Source organism: Panthera pardus, unplaced genomic scaffold, assembly GCF_024362965.1.
Source record: "Panthera pardus isolate Hobbes unplaced genomic scaffold, ASM2436296v1 HiC_scaffold_27, whole genome shotgun sequence".
In the NCBI taxonomy this organism is placed as follows: domain Eukaryota; kingdom Metazoa; phylum Chordata; class Mammalia; order Carnivora; family Felidae; genus Panthera; species Panthera pardus.
The window spans coordinates 1,070,103-1,092,656 of NW_026526843.1; the positions used below are offsets into that span (position 1 = coordinate 1,070,103).

Here is a 22,554-nt window from a genome sequence, read left to right on the forward strand (position 1 = left end):
TCACAAGGCTCCGCGGCCCCGCCCGGCAGGAGCGCCGAGCCGCGCGTGCGCGGAAAGCCTTCCCGGACAGACGTGCCCACCTAGCAGATTCCCGGGAAGCGCCCGCGACCCGGCCCTTCCTTAGTAAAGACTGTTTTACCCATTACATTATTAAAAATAACACTGGCTCGTGGTGTTAGTTCATGGAAATGTCGAGCAGATATTTATCGGCGCTTGCTCTCTGCCCGACTCCGTTCCAGCGCAGAAAGACATTAAAAAAAAAAAACCGTTGCGATTTTACTGAGTGAGAAGCGCTTGGAAAGAAGAGCTTCCCTGCCTGCAGGGCCCGTGGAGCCCTTGGAGCTTGTGCCAGGGCGAGTCTCCTCGCCCCGTAGCTACTCCTGTCGCTCTCACTCCGTCCTAGTTAGTGGCCGCTTCCACGTACCGAAGACCGGTGTTAATTCTGAACTCCTCTCTCAGCGCCACAAATCCACTTCGGCGGCAGCCCCCATCAATAGCCCTTCACAGTGAATCCGGCCATTTCTCACACTCCACTGCTACCGTCTTAGCCCAAGTCACAATCATTTCTTGCCCGCAGTTGACAGGTCGACCTGCTCCTACTCTTTATCCCCCTGAAGTCTGTCCTCTCCACCGCGGACGGAAAGATCAGTCTAAAAGGTAATTCTGATCACAGCCTTCCTCCATTCAGAACCCTAGCCCGGCTCCCTATTGCTCTCAGTGCGGAAGCCAAACTCCCTTTGCCGAAATGTAATCTCGGTGACACTTTCCGTGACCGTGCCCATTTAAAATTTGCAACCTGGTACACCCCTCTTTTCCCTTCCCCTGCTTACTTTCCTTTTGTGCACGGCTCTTAGTTCACCTTCTAACGTACGGTGTGAGGTACTCATGTATCATACGTATTGCTTCTATCAGTTGTTTATATTTTTCAAAGCTGTGTACCCAGTGCATGGAAGTGTAGCATAGGAGTTTGGAGCATGACTTCTGGAACTGGATTACATGGGTTGGAATGCTACCACTTGCAACCTCTGTGACCTTGGCCAATTTGCCTAACCTCTCTGTGCTTCAGTTTCATCACCTGTAAAATGAAGACAAGAATAGCAGACCGCATTAAAGTAAAGTAACTTAGATCAGTTCCTGGCATATAGTACATGCCAGCTATTATGTCTGCATCCTGGTGCCTAGTAGAAGGTCTCAGCAAATGTTTACCAAAGGGGCTTCTTCCTACTTCTTTCCAAGTTGGACAGTACCCTACCAGTTGCTCCCAGGTACATTCGTACCTGTGCGGAACTGGGCTCTCAGTGATAACATTTCTTGTAGCAACGCTGGTGAAGTTTCTTCCTGTTATCTTCTATACTTTGAGGCCCTCCCCCGTCCCCCCAGATAAACATTAACCTGAGTAGGGCCTCTGCTTAAGCTCAGCACCGCTACCTTTTCATGTAAGGAGATATATCCCATACCTCAATGCAAACCAACTTAAGCATCAGGTAACTACAATGCAGGATTAAAAAAAATACATGAATGCTGGGTGGTTATGAGTGCTATCTACAGAACTGAAGCCAGGAGCGTTATCAGTAGTGCCGGTGGGGGTAGACAACTTACAACATAAATGTGGTGGGCCATGTTTAAGCTCATTGAGAAGGCGAGATGTGAGCCAAGACTTGAAGGAGATATGGAAGTGGAAATGTGTAGAGGTCTGGGGGAAAGGTGTTTTAGGTAGAGAAAATAGCAAGTGCTAAGGTCTAGGTGCAAGAGAGTGCTTCATATTTTAAGGAAGAGCGAGAAGGCTAGTAGCCATAGTGACATGAGGCCACAAGAGGTCTGGAGGAAAGGGCCATGCAGATCATGGGAGATACTCTAGACCATGGTAAAGATGTGGGATTTTACTCTGAGTGAAGTCAGAAGCCAGTGGAGGGTTCTGAGCAAAGGAGTGACATGATCTGGTTTATAGTTTTATTTTTTTGTGTTTTTTTGATGTTTATTTCTTTATTTTTGAGAGAGAGAGAGAGTGAGAGAAAGAGAATCCCAAGCAGGCTCCACATTGTCAGCACAGAGCCCACGTGGGGTTTGAACTCATGAACCCTGAGATCATGACCTGAGCCGAAATCAAGGGTCAGAAGCTTAACTGACTGAGCCACCCAGGCACCCCTGCTTTATAGTTTTAAAAACTCACTTGGTGGTGGCTGTTCGAGGGGTAAGGGCAGAAACAGGGAGACTATTAGAATACTGGTTACTCTTGTTTGTGCAAGTGGAGTCCAGAATCTCCAACAACATCCAGACCTCTTGCTGCTGCTGCTGCTGCTGCGGAAGAAGGCTGGACTAGGCTAGGAATATGAATACACATTAAAGCTCCTCTTCACCTTGACCTCTCCGTCCCTCTCTTCCTTTCCTTAAAGGTTCTGCTAAAGCAGCATTCTTGTGTCCCTACCACTCTCAGAAGTGAATGGGTTAAGATTTAGCTCAGCCTCCCTTTTCCTATTCGGTTCTTCCTGTGGCTGCTTCCCACTGCCACAAAGGAAGCAATCTTATCTGTTACTGCTTACTGCTAATGCTGCTGTAATATCCAGCAGGTAAAGTTCCCTCAAATTCACAGCAAAAATTTTGGAACTTTTCTCTAAATCATAGAAAATTTACCTTTTTTCTCCCGGGAGCTGAAGATATTTTAGAGGAAAAGTATTCTTTCGCTTCTTCAGTGAACATTTTCTAGCAATACGAGCCATGCAAATAGAACTCTCCACCTGCTTCTTTCTGTGCCTTTTGCCATTCAGCTTCAGTGCCACAAGAAAATACTACCTGGGCGCAGTGGAACTGTCCTGGGACTATATGCAAAGTGAACTGCTCAGGGAGCTGCACGTGGACACAAGGTAACGGCATGTTCTACAGGGTCCAGTCAGGACTGTGAGAATGTGATTGGTTGGAAGAAGGTGCAGACATCAGGTTAGGGTAGCTGTGATGCTGGTTATATGTGATATCACAAATGCTAATTGCCAATCGTTGTCACAGATCTGAACTATTTGTTGACATGTTGCTCTGTTTTGTCCATTGCTTCTCTTTGTCACATGCCGCCACTCTGGAAACCAGACCGCAGAGTAGAGGGAGAACAAGGAGGCAAGGAGCCTGAGAGAGAACAAAACTTCCCGCAGCCTACCCCCAAGTTTCCATCCAGAGAAGCAGAGCCATGAGATCCCATCAATATTACCCACAACTTTAGTCTGTACTTCTGTGTGGGTGTGGTGTGGTTTTGATATCTTTGCCCGGTTTTGGTTTAAGGATTAGCCATGAGTTCAGAAGCTTTTCATCTTTTTGGGTTGCAGTGCATTTGGGGAGACTAGTATTAAATAATTTTTTCGATGTTATCTGTGATCATTGATTTATTCAGATTTCTCTGCATCTTCTTCAGTCGAATTTGGTTGTATATATTTTCCTAGAAAGGAATCTGTCATCCCTAGATTTGATAATGTATTGGTATCAAGTCACATAATAGTCTTGTGATGTTGTTCAACTGTTCTGTGTCTGTAGTTCTATTTCCTTTCTCATTCTTATATTGTGTATTTCCTCTTTCCTTCTCTTAAAAATAATATTTCCAGAAAGTTTCTCAATTGTATTGATCTTGTCAGGAACAATCTTTTGGTTCTATCAATTTCTACTTTTACTTTCACGAATTCATTCCTTCTTCCTAATTTCCTTTGGTTCATTTCGCTGATTTATTGCTTATTGAGTTGAGTGCTGAAATCATTTATTTTACATTTTGTTTTGTTTTCTTTAAAGGTGATCATACAGATTTAACCCCAATACATCTATAATGGCAATGTAAATATTAACTGTGATGTCATACGTACTTTATAGTCTTTTTTGTCCTTACTGTCTGGCTCCCGACCCTCCTTCTGCATTAGCCCCCTTCTTGCCTGTCCCCAACCAGATAACCCTAGGATGATAATATAGACTCGTGCACACACATATACACATATATATGCAAATAAAGGTTTTGTTGGTCATTGTTTGTTTTACAAAAATGGGATATTACACACACTTCACTCTCTCATTAACACCTAGTATAATTCTGTCTAAGTCAATTGGCATAGCTGCAGTTCATTCTTTTTAATGACCACATAAGGTTCCATATTATTTCCATTTTTTGGTCATTATCTCCTATATCATTACATACGGTGGTTTTATTCCTCTGGGACTCATTCTCAAGAGGAATATATTACTGGAATGAAGGGAATATTTTCTATTTGTTTTTAACTTCCAGAAAGGCCAGAACTCTTCAAACATTTCTACTATCAATGTATGCAAGTGACCATCTCCCAGCTTTCACATCATTAAGTGTTATTTTTTTTAATTTTTTGTCAATCGGGGTATAATGATCCTGTGTCATTAATTGCATTCCTTTTATTTCTTAGGTTGAACATCTTTTCAAGTGCCTGTTGGCTCTTGCATTTATATTTTGAGATTTGACTATTCTATGTTTTGCCCATTTTTCTTTGGGCTCTTTTATTTTTTTTTTAATTACAAAAGCTCTTTTATTATCACAAGTATTAACCCTTTATTATATTGCATTAATATACTAGTGCACAGAGCAATTTCCCCCAAGACCTATTGTCTACTGAGTTTGTTTATAACTTTTAATAAAATTTTTAAAAATTTATGCTCAAGTGTATCTACCTTTTCTTTCGTATCTTCAGAGTGGCCGGTGTTGGCTAAAACCGTTTTCTGCTCATCAAGGTTGTATGTGTATTCTCCCAGATCTTCTTGCAAGATTTTTATTGTTTTGCTTTCTACATTTCTGGTGTCAATTCATCTGATATTTATATTTGCATATGGTATAGAAGTGGGATCTGTCTAGTTTTATATCCATCCAGATCAGTAGCCCTATTGCAGTGGCACCATTTATCAAATAATACATCTTTTACTGCTGATTCGAATAAACACATTCATCATATAAATTTCTCATATATACAGGGCACCTGGTGACTCAGTCAGTTGGGTGCCCAACATTGGCTCAGGTCATGATCTCATGGTTTGTGAGTTCTAGCCCCATGTTGGGCTCTGTGGAGACAGCGCAGGGTCTGGAGCCTGCTTTGGATTCTGTGTCTCCCTCTCTCTCTGTCCCTTCCCACTCATGCTCTGTATCATACCTCTCCTTCAGATATAAACATTAAAACATTTTTTAAAAATTCTCAAATATACTAGTATCTATTTCTGGATGCATTGAACTAACTTTGATCTTGCTATGCCAATACCATACTGATTTGATTACAATGGAAGAATAAAATGCCTAATCTTTAATACCTGGCAAGTGGACTCAGTCCTTGCTGCTCTTTTTTTTTTTTTTTACCTTTCTTAGCATTTTATTATGCATTTTATTCCTCTATGTAAAAATGTTAAAAATTTTTCCAATTAAAAAGAAGTCCTGTTGTGAAAAGTCCTGTTGTGATTTTAATTGGAATTTTATTAAACTTCTACATTAATTTTATGAATATAATAAACAGAAGCAATTTATCATTACAGTTATCTCTATGCATTTTATATACATTTTGCTATTGTTAATAAAAATTTTTTCTCCTATTTCTATTTCTTGATGTTTAGAATCAGAATAGAGAAAAGCTATCTGTTTTTTGTTTTTTGTTTTTTTCCTTTCCCCAAATGTCAGCGTTCTCGGTCAGACTTGAAAACACTTTAAAATAAGTCCTTGGCAACCTCCAAATTATTCCTGGTGACACTGATATCCCTTTGGCCATAATCCTGGGACCAGAAGGGCATATAAAAAGTCACCTTTCTATCTGTTTATATTCACACTGAATCTAGGTACCTTAGAGAATTCTCTTATTAATGCTAGTAATTTTACACTACAATACTGAATCTTATGTGAAATGAGCAAAATGAGACAGATTATAGCTCTATTCCAATGTTTATAGACAATTCTTTTTTTATCTTCTTCTTCAATTTATTAGAAAATATAAGAAAATGTTAAATATTAGTAATGAAAGCACCACTCCATGATTTTACTTGAAATAGTCTTAATGTTTTGCTGTTTGGAATAACATTTGCTGTTTGTTTTGGATAAATGGTCGTTACTTCTATTCCAGTTTGCCATAAAACTTTTATTAGAAGTGACTTCAGCATCTAGCATCATCTAAATTTTATTTCTTAATATGTTGATTGATAAATGGATTATGTTCATAGATTTTCTGACACTGAATACCCTTACATTCTTGGACTACAATCTAATGTTCATATAACTTGATTATCGCTGGGTTCTATGAGCTAATATTTCTTTAAATACTGTGTGCCTTTATAGCACCCTTCTATAGGGCAGCCGACAGAGCAGAGGGCAGCAGAGGTAAACACTGTCTGCCTTCATCCTGTGACTCTGATTATAGCTTTATTGTTTACTATTCTTAGGTTTTGTGATTAAAATTGTATTGGCTTTATCAGATGAACTGGTAAGTGCTCCATCTTTTTCTTTGGTCCAAGTGACATTTGCAATATCTTTAATCATCTCTTGAGGCTCTTCTATAATAATTAGTCAAATCAAGTTTCAACTTTTTTTGTAGTCAGATTTAATAATTTTATATCTCCCCAGGTAATCACTTCCTTTATTTTTTCAGTTCTGTCGCCACTGTATTGCATAGCGCGTTCTCTCAGGATTCTTTTACGCCACCTTATCTGTAGTTATGGGCCCTTTATTTTTCTTAAATTCCTATATCTCTGCTGTTTATCTTTTTTCCATAAACAGGTTTGCAAGGGATTTGTCTATTTTGTTGTTGGTGATGGTCTTTTCGAAGATGAGCCTCTATGTTTCTTTGTTCTTCCCAGTTATTTTTTAGTGTTTGATTGGTTTTTAGATTTTGTCTTTATGACCGATCTCTTTGTTTCTTTTGGCTTATTGTGCTGTACTTTTTCTAATATCTTAGGAAAAGTAACATATTTTTTGTCTTTTGTTTTTAATAGTGAAGGCATTTAAAACTATATATTTTTCTCTGAGAACGAGTTTTCCATATCCCACAGGTTATGTTACAAAGTTTTCATTGTTTTAATAGCTTGCAATATCCTCTTTGGTTTCATTTAGGAGCATGATTTTTTTTCTTTTTTTTTTTTTTTTAAAGTTTCTATTTAAATTCCAGTTAGTTAACATACAGTGTAATATTGGTTTTGTGTGTACCATAGAGTGATTCAACACTTCCTTACAACACCCAGTGCTCATCACAAGTACCCTCCTTAGTACCCATCACCAGTTTCACCCCCCTTCCACCTCTCCTCTGCTAACCACCCATCTGTTCTCTATAGTTAAGAGTTTGTTTCTTGGTTTGTTTTTTTTCTGTTTGCCAATCTGTTTTGTTTCTTAAATTCCACATATGAGTGAAATCGTATGGTATTTGTCTTTCTCTAATTGACTGATTTGCTTTGCATTATACTCTATCTAGCTCCATCCATGTCATTGCACATGGCAAGATTTCATTCTTTTTACGGCCTAGTAATATTCCACTGTTTATATATGCCACATTTTCTTTATCCTGTCCTCAGTCAATGGACACTTGGGCTCTTTCCATAATTTGGCTATTGTACATAATGCTGCTATAAACATAGAGGTGCATGTATCCCTTTGAATTAGTACGTTTGTATCCTTTAAGTGAACACCTGGTAGGGTGATTCATGGATCGTAAGGTAGTTCCATTTTTAACTTTTTGAGGAACTTCTGTACTGCTTTCCACAGTGGAGGCACAAGTTTGCATTCCCACCAACAAAGCAAGAGGGTTCCCCTTTCTCCACATCCTCACCAATACTTGTTGTTTCTTGTGTTGTTGATTTTACCCATTCTGATAGAGGGGATATCCCATTGTAGTTTTGATTTGTATTTCCCTGATGATGAGTGATGTTGAGCATCTTTTCATGCGTCTGTTCACCATCTGGATGTCTTCTTTGGAGAAATGTCTATTCATGTCCTCTGCCCATTTTTTAAATAGATGATTCATTTTTGGGTGTTGAGTTTGATGAATTCTTTATATATTTTGGATACTAACCCTTTATCAGATATGTCATTTGCAAATATCTTCTTCCATTCCATAGATTGCCTTTTAGTTTTATTGATTATTCCCTTCAGTATACAGAAGCGTTTTATTTTCACATAGTCCCAGTAGTTTATTTTTGCTTTTACTTCCCTTGCCTCCAGAGAGGTATCTAGTAAGAAGTTGCTATGGCCAATGTCAAAGAGGTTACTACCTGAGTTCTCTAGGATTGTGATGGTTTCCTGTCTCACAATGAGATCTTCCATCCATTTTGAATTTATTTTTGTGTTGGGGCGCCTGGGTGGCGCAGTCGGTTAAGCATCCGACTTCAGCCAGGTCACGATCTCGCAGTCCGTGAGTTCGAGCCCCGCGTCAGGCTCTGGGCTGATGGCTCGGAGCCTGGAGCCTGTTTCCGATTCTGTGTCTCCCTCTCTCTCTGCCCCTCCCCCGTTCATGCTCTGTCTCTCTCTGTCCCAAAAAAAATAAATAAATAAATAAAATAAAAAATAAAAAAAACGTTGAATTTATTTTTGTGTCTGGTGTAAGAAAGTGGTCCAGGTTCATTCTTCTGCATGTCGCTGTCCAGTTTTCCCGGAACCATTTGTTAAAGAGACTGTCTTTTTTCCCATTGGATACTCTTTCCTGCTTTGTCAAAGATTAATTGACTATATAGTTGTGGGTTCATTTCTGGGTTCTCTGTTGTGTTCCATTTATCTATGTGTTTGTTTTTGTGTGAGTACCATACTGTTTTGATCACTACAGCTTTGTGATATAACTTGAAGTCCAGAATTGTGATGTCTGCAGCTTTGATCTTCTTTTTCAAGGTCGCTTTGTCTATTTGGGGTCTTTTGTGATTCCATGCAAATTTTAGGTTAGTACTAGCTCTGTGAAAAATGCTATTGGCATTTTTTAGTGTTTTTTTTTTTTTTTTTTTTTTTTTTTTTTTTTTTTTTGAGAAGAAAGAGAACAAGTTGGGGAGGAGCAGAGAGAAGGGGGACAGAGAATACAAGCAGGCTCCGCGATGTCAAGCAAAGAGCTTGATGTGGGGCTCAAACTCACAAACCACAAGATTATGACCAGAGCAGAAGTCGGATGCTCAGCCAATTGAGCCACCCAGGTGCCTCTGCTATTGGTATTTTAATAGAGATGGCATTAAATGTGTAAATTGCTTTGGGTAGTACAGACATTTTAACAATATTTGTTCTTCCAGTCCATGATCAAGGAATGTCTTTCCATTTCTTTGTGATGCCTTCAATTTTGTTCATCAGTGTTTTATTGTTTTCAGAGTACAAGCCTTTCAGTTCTTTGGTTAGGTTTATTCCCAGTTATCTTCTTATTCTTGGTGCAGTGGTAAAAGGGATTTATTCCTTAATTTCTCTTTCTGCTGCTTTATTATTGGTCTATAGAAATGCACCACGTTTCTGTATGTTGATTTTGTACCCTGCGATTTTACTGAACTTGTATGTCAGGTCTAGCAGTTATTTGGAGGAGTCTTTCGGGGTTTTCTATATAGAGTATCATGTCATTTGCAAATAGTGAAAGGTTGACTTCTTCCTTGCTGATTTGGATGCCTTTTATTTCTTGTTGTCTGATTGCTGAGGCCAGGACTTCCAGTACTATGTTGAATAACAGTGATGAGGGTGGACATCCCTGTCGTGTTCCTGACCACAGAGGAAAGGCTCTCAGGTTTTCCCCATTTAGGATAACATTAGCTGTGGGTTTTTCATATATGGCCTTTAAAATGTTGAGGTATGTTCCCTCTAAACCTCCTTCACTGAAGATTTTCATCATGAATGGATGTTGTACTTTGTCAAGTGCTTTTTCTGTGTCTGTTGAGAAGATCATATACATGGTTCTTATCCTTTCTTTTATTAATGTGATGTATCACATTGATTGATTTGCAAATATTGAACCACCCTTGCCACCCAGAAATAAATCCCACTTGAGTGTTGTAAATGATTCTTTTAATATATTGTTGGATTTGGTTTGCTAGTATTTTATTGAGATTTTTTGCATCCATGTTCATCAAGGATACTGGGGATACTGGCTTGTCATTCTCTTTTTTAGTGGGGGATTTATCTGGTTTGGGGATCAGGGCAATGCTGGCCTCATAGAATGAATTTAGATGTTTTCTTTCCTTTTCTATTTTTTGGAATAGTTAGAGAATAGGTATTAACTCTTCTTTAAATATTTGGTAGAATTCACCTGTGAAGCCATCTGGCCCTGGACTTTTGTTTGTTGGGAGATTTTTGATTACTGATTCAATTTCTTTGCTGGTTATTGTCTGTTCAAGTTTTTTATTTCTTCCTGTTTTTATTTTGGTAGTTTATAGGTTTCTAGGAATTTGTCCATTTCTTTCAAGTTGTCCAATTTGTTGACATACCATTTTCCAAAAGATTCTCTTGTAATTGTATCTCTGTGGTGTTGGTTGTCATTTCTCCTCTCTCATTTGTGATTTTATTTATTTGGGTCCTTTTTTTCTTTTTGACAAGTCTGGCTAGAGACTTATCAAGTTTATTAGTTTTTTGAAATAACCAACTTCATTTAGGAGCATCATTTTTAATTACATTTTTTATCTGCTTGTGAAGTTATTTTTTAGTATTTGGATCAACTTTGAGTATCATAATAGTTTGTTATTGCTGTATAACAAGTTACTCAAAGTTCACAGCTTGCAACAACACCCATTTATTATCTCATAGTTTTAGTTGGTCAGAAGCCAGGTGGACTCTACTAGCCACTCTGCTCAGGGTCACACAAGACCAAAACTCTTTAAATTAATTAATTAATTTTTAATTTACATCCAGGTTAGTTAGCATATAGTGCAACAATGATCTCGGGAGTAGTTTCCTTAATGCCCCTTACCCATTTAGCCCATAACCCCTCCAGCAACCCTCTGTTTATTCTCTGTATTTAAGAGTTTCTTATGTTTTGTCCCCCTCACTGTTTTTATATGATTTTTGCTTCCCTTCCCTTACGTTCATCTGTTTTGTCTCTTAAATTTCTCATATGAGTGAAGTCATATGATATTTGTCTTTCTCTGACTAATTTCACTTAGCATAATACCCTATAGTTCCATCCACATAGTTGTAAATGACAAGATTTCATTCTTTTTGATTGCCGAGTAATACTACAGTGTGTGTGTGTGTGTGTGTGTGTGTGTGTGTGTGTGTGTGTGTATACCACATCTTTTGCAAGACCAAAATTAAGTTGTGGACAAGGCTGCCCTTGTTACTGGAGGAGAATCCACTTCCAGACTCATTTGTAATTTGGTCCCTTCTCTGAAGTTCCAAGTCTCTCTCATGCTTTAAATCTGTCTGACTTCCACCATATCTCTCTGACATTTTCTGCCTTCCTCTTCCACATTTAAGAATTTTCATGATTATATTGGATCCATCCAGATATTTCAAGATAATGTCCCCCTCACAGGATCAGCTGATTAGCAACCTCAATTCCACCTGCAATATTTCTTTTGCCATGTAACATATTCATGGGCATAACACCAAAGAGCAAAGGTTAAGGGAAACAAAATTTTGCCTACCCCAGGTATAATTTACATACGATGAAACATACAGATTTTAAATGTACAGTTTGATAAGTTTTGACAAGTGCATACAAGTTATGTAATTACCACCTTAATCAACAGATAGAACATTTATGTCAATCGTTCTGCAACTTTTCAGTGGGTCTCCCCACCCTGATCTGGCCCTTGCCCGCAAGCTGCTTTCTGGATTCATTTTTTACTTTTTAATTTTTTTACATCATTAGAATTATATAGTATGCACTCTTCAGTGTCTGGCCTTTTATCTTTACCATCATGATTTGGATGTTCATCCAGATTACTGCACGAAGTAGTTTTAGTCTTTGTATTGCTGCTTACTGCTCCATTGTTATGGGAATATATCACGATTTTTATATCCATTCACTGCCACATGGACCTTTGGATTATTTCCAATTTGGGGGCTAATAAATAAACCAGCTATGAGCATTCCTGTACAAGCTTTTGTGTGGACATGTGTTCTCATTTATCTTGGTTAAATATCCAGGAATGAAATTGCTGGATCATATGGTAAATGCATGTTTAAGTGTAAAACACGGCCAACAGATTTTCTAGAAAGGTTGTACAATTTTCTGCTCCCACCCAACAACACATGAGAGTGCCAGTTGCAACACGTCCTGGATAACACTTGATGTTGCATTTCTCTGACAACTAAAGATTCTGAGCATCTTTGCATGTGTGATTGGCTGTTCCTATATTTTCTTTGATGAAATGTCTGTTCAGATCTTTGGCCTGTTTCATTTTATTTTTTATTTTAGAGAAAGAGAGAGACCATGTGAGCTGGGGAGAAGGGCAGAAAGAGAGAGAGAGAGAGAGAGAGAGAGAGATTGAGAGAATCCCAGGCAGGCTGCATGCTTAGCACACAGCCTAATGCAGGGCTTGATGTAACGACCATGAGATCGTGACCTAAGCTGAAATCAGGAGTTGGACGCTTAACCGACTGAGTCATCCTGGTGCCACTGGCATATTTTAAAATTGCATTGTATGTCTTGTTATTTTGTAGTTTTAAGGATTTTGTATATATTCTGGATACATTTTCAGATGTACCTGTTTTGAATATTTTCTCCCAGCACAAAGTTTTTCATTTTGATGACGTCCAATTCGTCTATTTTTTTTTTCCCTTTGGTTGTTTGTGCTTTTGATGTCATATCTAAGAAACTATTGCCAAATGTGAGGTCACACAGAATTATACCCATATTTGCTCCCAAGAGTTTTATAATATTAGCTCTTACATTTAGGCCTTTAATACACTGAGTTAATTTTTGTGTGTGATGTGAGGAATGGATTCAAGTACTTTCTATAGTTTATATGGCTTGCAGTTGTGAAGTGTTAATGACCCTAAAGTAGAGGCCTGATATGTAACTGAACAATTAGCCACTTATCCATTAATGTTGGCATTGTTAAAAATTATTAAGAAATTTGTACTTTGAGGGAGTGCAAGTGCAGGGAGGGGCAGAGAGAGAGAATCCCAAGCAGGCTGACTGTTGTCAGCACAGAGCCCAACACGGGACTTGAACCCCCGAACCACGAGATCATGATCTGAGCTGAAATCTAGAGCTAGATGTTTAACTGACTGAGCCACCCAGGTGCCCCAATACATTGTACTTTGTATTGTATCTTCCATCTAGCATGCAGTCTGAGGCATAGTGAATAATAGTATAAAGTTTAATTGAATGGAGAAAATGGTGTACTTGTTATCTAGCCTTCTTTTGTTGTGTAGGCAGTCACATGTATTTTTACCAGGAAAAAGTGAATAGAATTTTTATTTTGATGATACTATTTTATAGTCTAGATTATTTTGATACCGATTAACAGGATAAACTGACTCTGGACACATCCTGACAAGCTCTGCCAAATTTTGAAATAAACATCTGGGGAAATTCAGTTTTATATTATCTGTTCCTGCAGCTGCTCAACTTCTAAGCAAAGGTCAGGGAATATAATAGGTTTTCCGATTAGTTTTAGATAAAATGTGAAAGAACAGTTCATGTGAAGGACATTGTTGCCAAATATATTTGGCAAGATTTATATATGAAATCCCAAGGGAAATGCACAAACAAAATCCCACAGAAGTTAGGAAGGAGTAAAACCCATGAACCCTGGAACATTTTGTCACTTATTGTGCAGATTACCCCGAAATTGAGACAGGCACATACATCACGTGTTTCTGCTTCAGTGGAAACTATTCACTCTGATAGAAAAGGTCTTAGCCTGGAGAGCTATACATGGTCCTGTGTACGCTCATCTCAGAACTGAATCACATACATGGATGGTGCGAGTGCTCTTAGGAATGTCTGGTGTGTCCCTTTGAATAGTGTCCCTACTGTGGACCATGTTCCTTTGGAATAGGGTCTAGGCCTTCTGTTTCTCTGTCCCACAACTTATCTCTTTAGCCTCTGATTTTTGCCTCTTTCCTTAGAGGGAGAAAAAAGTGTTTTCTGTGTGCTCTTGATCCTGTTCCCTCTTTGTTCTTCCAAGTTGTTCATCTAGTAAACATTTTCTGTGTCTTAAATTTTCATTTTAGTCAGAAATATTAAAGTGGAAGCACTATGCTAAGGATGTAAAAATACCTATCTCTTGAAATGGAGAAACTGGGTGGAATAGACCCTACAGAACCAAGGAGACAATTTGGGAAAAGCGAAAAGGGAACAAATTAGAGACGAGTTGATTGATGACTGTGGAAGGACATAAGTGTCAAAGTGGCCAGGAGATGGCACAAATGGACTGAAGAGAGGAGTGCACTTGATGACATGGGTACCAGATAATGTTATTACACGACTAAAAACCATCTAGGTCTATACCGAAGCTAGTGCCATGAAAATTTTTAGAGATGGATGAAATTAGAGCACATTTAAATATGAGTTAATACCATGGGGTTGGGTTCCCTGGAAGCTCACTGTGCCACAGAGATTAACGTGCAGGAAGTTTATTTAGAGTGCGCCTACACAGGACCAGTCCTGGGGAAGGGAAGGGAAGGACAGGGAAGAAGCAGGGGTGGGCACGGGGAGAAGCTGGACAGCAGTGCAGGCCGACCCTACCGGGAGCTCTGGAGCCGGAGCCACCGTTCTGAGTTGCCCCGTTTGGGCCAACGGGGCCAGACTTTTCTGCCTCCTCCCGATCCATCATGAAGCACCGGCTATCCTGGGAGTAGCCGGGAGGCTCCCAGGAAGGGGGCGTGGCCTGTTCCGGGAAGGGCCTGCGGGCAGCTTTGGGAGGGGGCGCGGCCTGCCTTGGGAAGGGCCTGGGGGCTGTTTTGGGAAGGGGGCGTGGCCTGGCCTGGGAAGGGCCTGAGGGCTGCTTTGGGAAGGGGGCGTGGCCTGCCCTGGGAAGGGCCTTCGGGCTGCTTTGGGAAAGGGGATTTCTGGTTCAGCTTGTGCGGGGCGTGACCACAGGCCCGGCGGTGGCTCCTGGAACCTGGAACCAGTTCCTGTCTGTCTTCGTCACCGTCCCCACCCGCTCACCTGCCGCGTCCTCACTGGTATTGTGCGGCAGCTTCTCCAGGTCCCAGGGGCCTGCACCTTGCCTCTCAGGCAGGGTGGCCGCCCTTGGGAAGGGGCACATTTCTGCCTGGCGTGTGACAGTACCCTACCCCTGCTTCCCGCCTTGTAATCGTGCCCCCACGACTCCTCTTCTGGCCTGTTGCCCCTTTGGTATGAGTAGCCCCAGGTGGCCCCCCAATTTTTCACTCATTGAAACTTTAGCGTTTCTGCTGTGGGGACCTTCTATACTGCTGAGCTCAGAGCTGTAGAGAGGGGTGGCACAGATTCCCCAGGAGGGTCACAGTGGGGTGATAGTAAGCTGAGCTGCTTTTGCTGCCCTTCTTCGGTTCCTAGCCCAGGGATACAGAACCATCAGCGCATGTACAGCATGTACAGCACCTTGGAAGTTGGCCCTCCATCTTCACAGGGCCCTGGCCCCAAGTTGGAGTTTTAGCTGTGATTTAAGAAATTACTTCACTGCTCTCTCTGTCTGGCAGCTCCTGGATGTGGCAACGTGTGATAAACCCAATGGATGTCATGGTCAGGGGCCCACTCCAGCACCTACTTTGTTGTACAGTGGGTCACCTGGTCAGACATGATGTTATAAGGGATCCCACATCAGTGAATGGAACCCTCTGTGACAGCTCAGATAGCAGGGCTGGCTGAGGACTTGCAGGCAGGAAAGACTAAACACTTACATGTCTCTATCACAATGAAGTGCTGTCCCTTCTAGGATGGAAGGGGTCCAGTGCAGTCAACTTGCCACTGACGAGCTGGCTGGTCTCCATGATGGACAGTGCAGTATTGGGCACCCAGCATTGGTTTCTGCTGCTGGCAAGCTGGACTTTCAGGGGTAGCACTAGGTAGATTGGCCTTAGTGGGAACCTATGGTTTTGGATCCATGCATAAATTCTCTCCCCTACCCCCATCGCCACTTACCTCACATTTTGCCAGCACTGTGGTGGCCCATACAGAGGCTGGCTGATGTTAATTGCCAGTCATTTTGTCTACATTATTGTTTTGTGTTTCTTCCAGGGTAGAAGCTCTATGGTGGCATTGATGTATGACACGAAGACCTTTCTGTTTTGTGCCCACTCATTGATATGTCTTTACCCCAGATATCCTCCTCCCTGATACTCCAGTCCTGTTACTTCTAGGTGCCTGGCTAGACAGCCAAACCATTTGCTGCTGTCCATTAGTCTGTATATGTTGGCACCTCAGGCCAATTCTCTTTCTACACAAAATGTTGCCTTTCGATAACATTGGCTAGTATGTGCATATCAAGCTGAGCCATCTGTAAATAAAGCTGAGGGTTCTTCCTCTGCTAGCAACTGGTCATCAGGAATCCCCCACACGGCGACGGGTGTGACTTGAAGTAGAGGTGTCGGTAGAACAGGAGTGAATGACACGGGTCTCCGACAAGCTGCTCGTGCAGCCTGCTCGTGCCCACCGGTCCATGCAGATCTTCGTTCCTTCCTCCTTAAATCAGCTCCTTTTTCTGGGAGAGCTTCGTTATCAGTACCCTGGCCCCTGGCCCTCAGCCAGTACAGAAAGTCATTTGTCATGGCCCTGAGTCGGCAGAGCTGCTCCCATGACGTCGTGCTGTCTTGGGTGTCCTGGAAACCCTGGAGTGGAGTGAAATGCAGCGCTCCTTGGGAGGGGAGGGAGGGGAGGGAGGGGAGGGAGGCGAGGGAGGTGAGCATTAAGTCAGTCTCACCTCGGCCCCACCGCAGTCGGTCTCCTTGGGACAGGTCTACTCCAAGCAACGCACGGTTTCAAGGGGCGTTTTTAGCCAGCGTGCCACTGGATCTCTCGGAGGTCCTCAGGTCTTCCTTTGTGACTGTGGGTTGGCCAGCTTCTCCTCGTGCCTCCATCAGTCTTTACTTCATGTGAACGGATGCCAACCTATTAGGTGCAGGCTCACTGAAACCCTTGTGTCTTCTGAAAAGGAGATCTCGCTCGTTTGCTCAGCGAATCCTTCCTGTCTTGATTTCGACATCGTCTGGGGCTCACAGAGCCTCCTCCTGTGAGCGGCCGGCTGCTGTGTCTGTGTGTGGCCCTCATCTTTCACCCATTCTGCGCCGTTGCTGCTCGGGGTGACTCCCGGAAAGTCACGTGCGAGGTCTGCGCTGTCTGCGTTTTTAGTTCACACCAGCCTCGTTCAAACATACATCTCCGGGCCACATCCCTCATCAGAGCTCCGGGGACACAAACTCGAAGACCGACCGGCTGGTTCCACTCTCACGTGTACCTGGATGCTCTCTCCTCCTGCCTTCGCCACAGTGTTTCTGTGCCGTTGGGGGGTGGAGGGTAACTGCGTGCCTCACAAAAGACGTCTTACAGATTCATACCTGCCCTTCCACTGTAAAGCACCTTGGTGCCTGTTAAGTTTTCAGTAGTTCTGAGCCATGTTCTGCTACTTATATCTGTAACCTTGGGCCGCGGCATTTCCACAGATTTACAGCTCACAGTGAATTGTCTGAAAACAACTCAGATGAAAACGAGTCTTTCCAACAAACGTTGTTCAAATAATGATAACACCTGTGCTTCCTTGGGTGATTTTATAGCTTTATAAGCACACAAATGAAAAAAAAGTGTCCGCTTTTTTCTGTGTGTGTGTCTGTGTGTGTGTCTGTGTGTGCGTGTGTGTGCACACACACAGGAAGTTTATTGGGGGAGCTTATTGGTGCTTATTGAGGCTCACTAATTATCTGAAGAGTTTCTTTGAGGAATTGTGACATATCAGGGGCTTAGTGTTGGTCTCTGTTGCTGGAAAGTTGGACATTTGAGCTTTGGTGAGTCTGTGATGTCACACCCATGCATAGCTTCCCGTATGGCTCCTCCATTCATATGTCCATTTTGGCAGGATTGGAGTTGCAATGACAGAGGCTGGCTAATACCAACTGGCTAAGTTAGTCTACTTGGTAGTTTGGTGCCTCTTCTGTGGTGGATACTCTCTTCACTTTTTCATTCTTCAGTACTCTTCCTTTCTTTATGTAGCTCTGAATTTCTGACCTACATTAATTTCCTTCTCTCTGAATAGTTGGTTGTAATATTTCTTGTAAGACAGCTCTACTGGCAACAAATTCCGTCAATTTTTGTTTGTCTGAGAGTCGTTATTTCTCCTTCACTGTTAAAGGATAATTTTGCAGGGTACAGAATTCTAGGTCGGTTTTTTTTTTTTTTTTTTTTTTTCTCTCAACAATTTAGATATGCAATACTCCACTCTCTTCTTGCTTGCCTGGTTTCTGAGGAGAAGTTGGATGTAATTCTTTTCTTTGTTCCTCTTTAGGTAAGGTGTTTTCCCTGTGGTTCCTTTCAAGATGTTTTATTTATCCTTAATTACCTAAAGTTTGAAAAGATATGCCTAGAGATAGTTTTTTCAGGGCATTTGTCCTGCTTGGTGTTCTCTGAGCTTCCTAGACGTATGTTTTGGTACGTGACATTAATTTGGGGGAAATTCTCCTTATTGCTTCAAATATTATTTCTGTTCCTTTCTCTCTTTTTATTCTGCTATTCCCATTGTGTGTATGTTATAACTTTGGTAGTTGTCCCACAGTCCTTGGATATCCTATTCTGGTTTTTGTCAGTTTCTTTTTTCTCTTTGCTTCTAAGTTTTGGAAGCTTCTACTGTCATATTTTCAAGCTCAGAGATTCTTTCCTCAGCCATATCCAGGCTACTTGTGCATGTATCAAAGGCATTCTCCATTTGCATTGCAGTGTTTTTGATCTCTAGCATTTGCTTTTGGTTCTTTCTTAGAATTTCCTTTTTTATGCTTATCTTATCCATCTGTTCTTGCATGTTGTTTACTTTGTCCATTAAAGTCTTCAGCATGTTAATCCCAGTCTTTAAAAAGTCCTTGGTCTAACACTTCCAGCATTCCTGCCATACTGACTCTAGTTGTAGTTCTGCTTCTTGTTCAGTCTCTTCAACCTGTGTTGGGGTTTTTTTGCCCTTTAGTGTGGCTTACAATATTTTGTTCAAAAGTGGACATGCTGTCCTGGGTAAAAGGAACTGTGAAAAATGAGATCTTTAGTAATGTAGTGGTGAGGTGTGGGGGGGAGAGGATGCATTCTATAGTCATATGATTAGGTTTCAGTCTTTTGGTGAGCCTGTGTCCCTGGACTGTGAACTTCACCGTTGCCTCTAAGTTTTCTTCTTCAGGTGGAACAGGATGGTTAGAGGAGGCGAGAGTATCTCTTCCATGTAGAAGGCTAAAGCAGACTGATGTTGGGTTTTCCCTTCCCCCAGGTGGATTAGGCTGTGATTAAAATTGCAATGTGTTAGGCTCTGGCAAAATAATTTCCCCCTCCCCTGCTAAAAGCATGAGGAGAGTTTTTTTTTTCTGATATTCACTATGAGGACCTAGTAGAACTCCTAGAGGTAAAAAGCACAAAAATGTGGGGGCCTCAGGCCACCCTGAGATTTTTGACTCTCATACACCCTGCACTGAGTCTCCAGTAGTTCGTAATTTACCTTCAGGTTTTCCTACCTCCGCACTGGTTCCCACAGACATTTATGCCTCAGGGTTCTGCTCTGGTAAGTTGCGACTCTGTGTTTGGCAGCCAGTATCTCTAATTTTGGAGGCAGCAGTTTGCCCTGTGACTTCACTTCTCTGATGGACCTAAGAAGAGTTGTTGATTTTTCAATTTGTTCACCTTTTTACTTATTGGTAGCATGGAATGGTGACTTATAAACTCCTTACATGCTAGACTGGAAAACAGAAGTCTGATTTTTAAGTTATGTTGCCTTTTAAAAAATTTTAAATTCCTAACACCAATCCTCAAACCTTTCCAAAAATTGGAGAGATCACTCCCTAACTCATTCTAAGGTCAGAATTACCCTGATACCAAAGCCAGACAAAGACACTACAAGAAATCTGCCGACTGATACCTTTATGAACATTGATACAAAAATCTTCAACAAAATACTAGCAAACCAAATTCAGCAACACATGAAAAGATTTATACACGGTGACCAAGTGGGATTTATTCTGGGAATCCAAGGATAGTTCAACATACAAAAATCAATCAATATAAGACACAGCATTAAGAGAATAAAGGGGATAATACACTATCATCTCAACTGATGCATCTAAAGCATTTAACAAAATTCCACACCATTTCATAATAAAAAACATCCAACAACTATTAATAGAAGGAAACGAAGTCAACATAAAAAGCCATATGTGGGGGTGCCTGGGTGGTTAAGTGGCCGACTTCGGCTCAGGTCATGATCTCGTGGTCCGTGAGTTCGAGCCCCACGTCGGGCTCTGTGCTGACAGCTCAGAGCCTGGAGCCTGTTTCAGATTCTGTGTCTCCCTCTCTCTGACCCTCCCCCGTTCATGCTCTGTCTCTCTCTGTCTCAAAAATAAATAAACGTTAAAAAAAAATTTTTTTTTTAAAAAAAGAAAATTGTTTTCAATTTTGGAGTCAGACGCACTACCATTGCGCCACGAGGTCACAATTGTTTTTAATTTTGAAGCTGAAAATATTCTCTGTTGAAGGTCCTTGGCGTCCAACACACAAACCTTCTGCCCATCCTTAAATGCTTACACCAAACGCTACTTCTGAGTGTCTATTAATGCTAGATTCCTCTGTATAATATAGAAGAAAATTCCTTTCAGATTGGGATGTTAGAACTGCACTATTTCACCCTGGTCTTATTACTGTGTTGGTATTATCTTTTAAAAATAAATCAAGAAGCATTGACCTAATTATTACATTTGAAAAGAGTCAGTTATGTAATCTCCAGGTGAAGAGAAGCAGCATGAACGATAAATGACAGTTCATAAGCCCCACTGACACATTCACCCCAAGCTCAGCTCCGCAGGGAGTGTGCTATGCTCTGGTGGAGTGATAGATGAAAACTCGCATCGTAATCACAACCAAGTCAGAAAATGTTGTGCAGAGGAAACTTATGCATGGCAACTGAATTGTGTCCAACATTATTCGGACTGAAGAAGTATTGCTTCACGGATTGCAGGTTTATGCAGATGACCAAGAAATGAGTTTGACAACATATGGGTTAAGTGAACATTGAGTACCAAGGGCCTTGGTCTGAAAGCCTACGTTCCTGTCCCTGTCCAGCTATTCACTCCAATTCCCTGAATCTTCTCCTTAGCCAGGAAGTGGAAGGGGATGGATGGGTAGTGCCTGACCTTCTTTCCCACAGTCGGATTCCAGCTGCTGACACCTGGCAGAGAGCACACAGGGCTGCTGACTCAGCAGTTTCAACCACGGGGGTGGGGGGGACGCTGGAGTGCATTTGAGTTTCTTTTATAATGAGACCTCCTTCTCTCTTCTTACCCTTTTCTATCCTGTTTACCAAGCCAGATGTTGCCATCCAAACCATGGTGTACGGAGATGCCACCCACTGTTTTGTGTGTATACACCCCCACCTGGCTGTAAGGGACCCGCAGCTGTTTCCTTTCCAGTGTTACAAGAAAACAAGAGTCGGGTTTTAAGTGGAGAAAGGGGATCGAGTGACCTAGTGTGCAGTTGTGAACAGTTAACCATAAGAAGTCATTTTTAATTATTCCTCAAATATATGAGATTGAAATCTGATGTCAAATGTGAAAAAGAAATAACACCTCTCCATATCTAAGTGTGTATCTCCTTTTCCATGTTCATTTCTCATATGTGTTTTGTGATGGCACAGTGGCACGGAGCGTATGGTTTCTGCCCAATGACTCTGAGTGTGAAAATGAGTGGCACTAGTCACCTTCAACCAGTGCATATTTTCAACCATTCACCTGGAACCTTTCTCACTAGGATTCACATTGGTCATTTTGATCATTTAACCTAGACTGGGCCCCAGAGCACGACAACCTAACTTGGCAGGTACAGAGAGGAAACAGTCAGGAACCAGTAATTTTCTCTGTGATATTCCTGGTATCCCTAAGAAGGGAAGTATAATTTGAGGTACATACTGACAAAATTTGAATACAAGTTATTTAAAGTCACCCTCTTTTAGAGATGAAATTGAAGGACCATGTAGTGCCTGCTTTGGCAAAGGAATTTTTGCTGATGTAGCGTATCTGTACCAATTTATGATTTATTTTATCAAACGGCACCTAATGTATCATATGACTCTTCAAAAATTTTTTTAACGCTTATTTATTTTAGAGCGAGTTAGAGCAAGACAGGGTGCAAGCGGAAGAGGGGCAGAGAGAGAGGGAGACACAGAATCTGAAGCAGGCTCCAGGCTCCGAGCTGTCAGCACAGAGCCCGACTCGGGACTTGAACCCTTGGAACTGGAAGAGCATGACCTGAGCTGAAGTCGGAGCTCAACTGACTGAGCCACCCAGGTGCCCCTCAGATGACTTTTTTTTTTAAATGTTTATTTTTTAGAAAGAGAACATGAGCAGGGGAGGGGCAGAGAGAGAGAGGGTCATAGGATCCTAAGCAGGCTCTGCACTGACAGGAGAGTCTGGATGCAGGGCTCAAACTCATGAACCACGAGATCATGACCTGAGCCAAAGTTGGACACTTAACCGACTGAGCCACCCAG

At 41.5% G+C, this 22,554-nt stretch overlaps 1 protein-coding gene across 3 annotated transcripts in view; it reads left to right on the forward strand.

Annotated features, from left to right (window-relative positions):
• Window positions 1-87: 87 nt before the first annotated feature.
• F8 (coagulation factor VIII) overlaps window positions 88-22,554 on the forward strand; it is a 121,488-nt gene continuing 99,021 nt past the window's right edge. The window contains exons 1-2 of one of the 3 annotated variants that reach the window (XM_053891943.1): window positions 88-657; window positions 2,766-2,861. In XM_053891943.1, coding sequence (XP_053747918.1) covers window positions 2,821-2,861 — 41 coding nt within the window. In that variant the 5' untranslated portion in view covers window positions 88-657; window positions 2,766-2,820. Of the gene's footprint in view, window positions 658-2,507; window positions 2,862-22,554 lie in introns of those variants that run through there. The other 2 variants (XM_019439357.2, XM_053891942.1) reach the window with 2 other exon arrangements.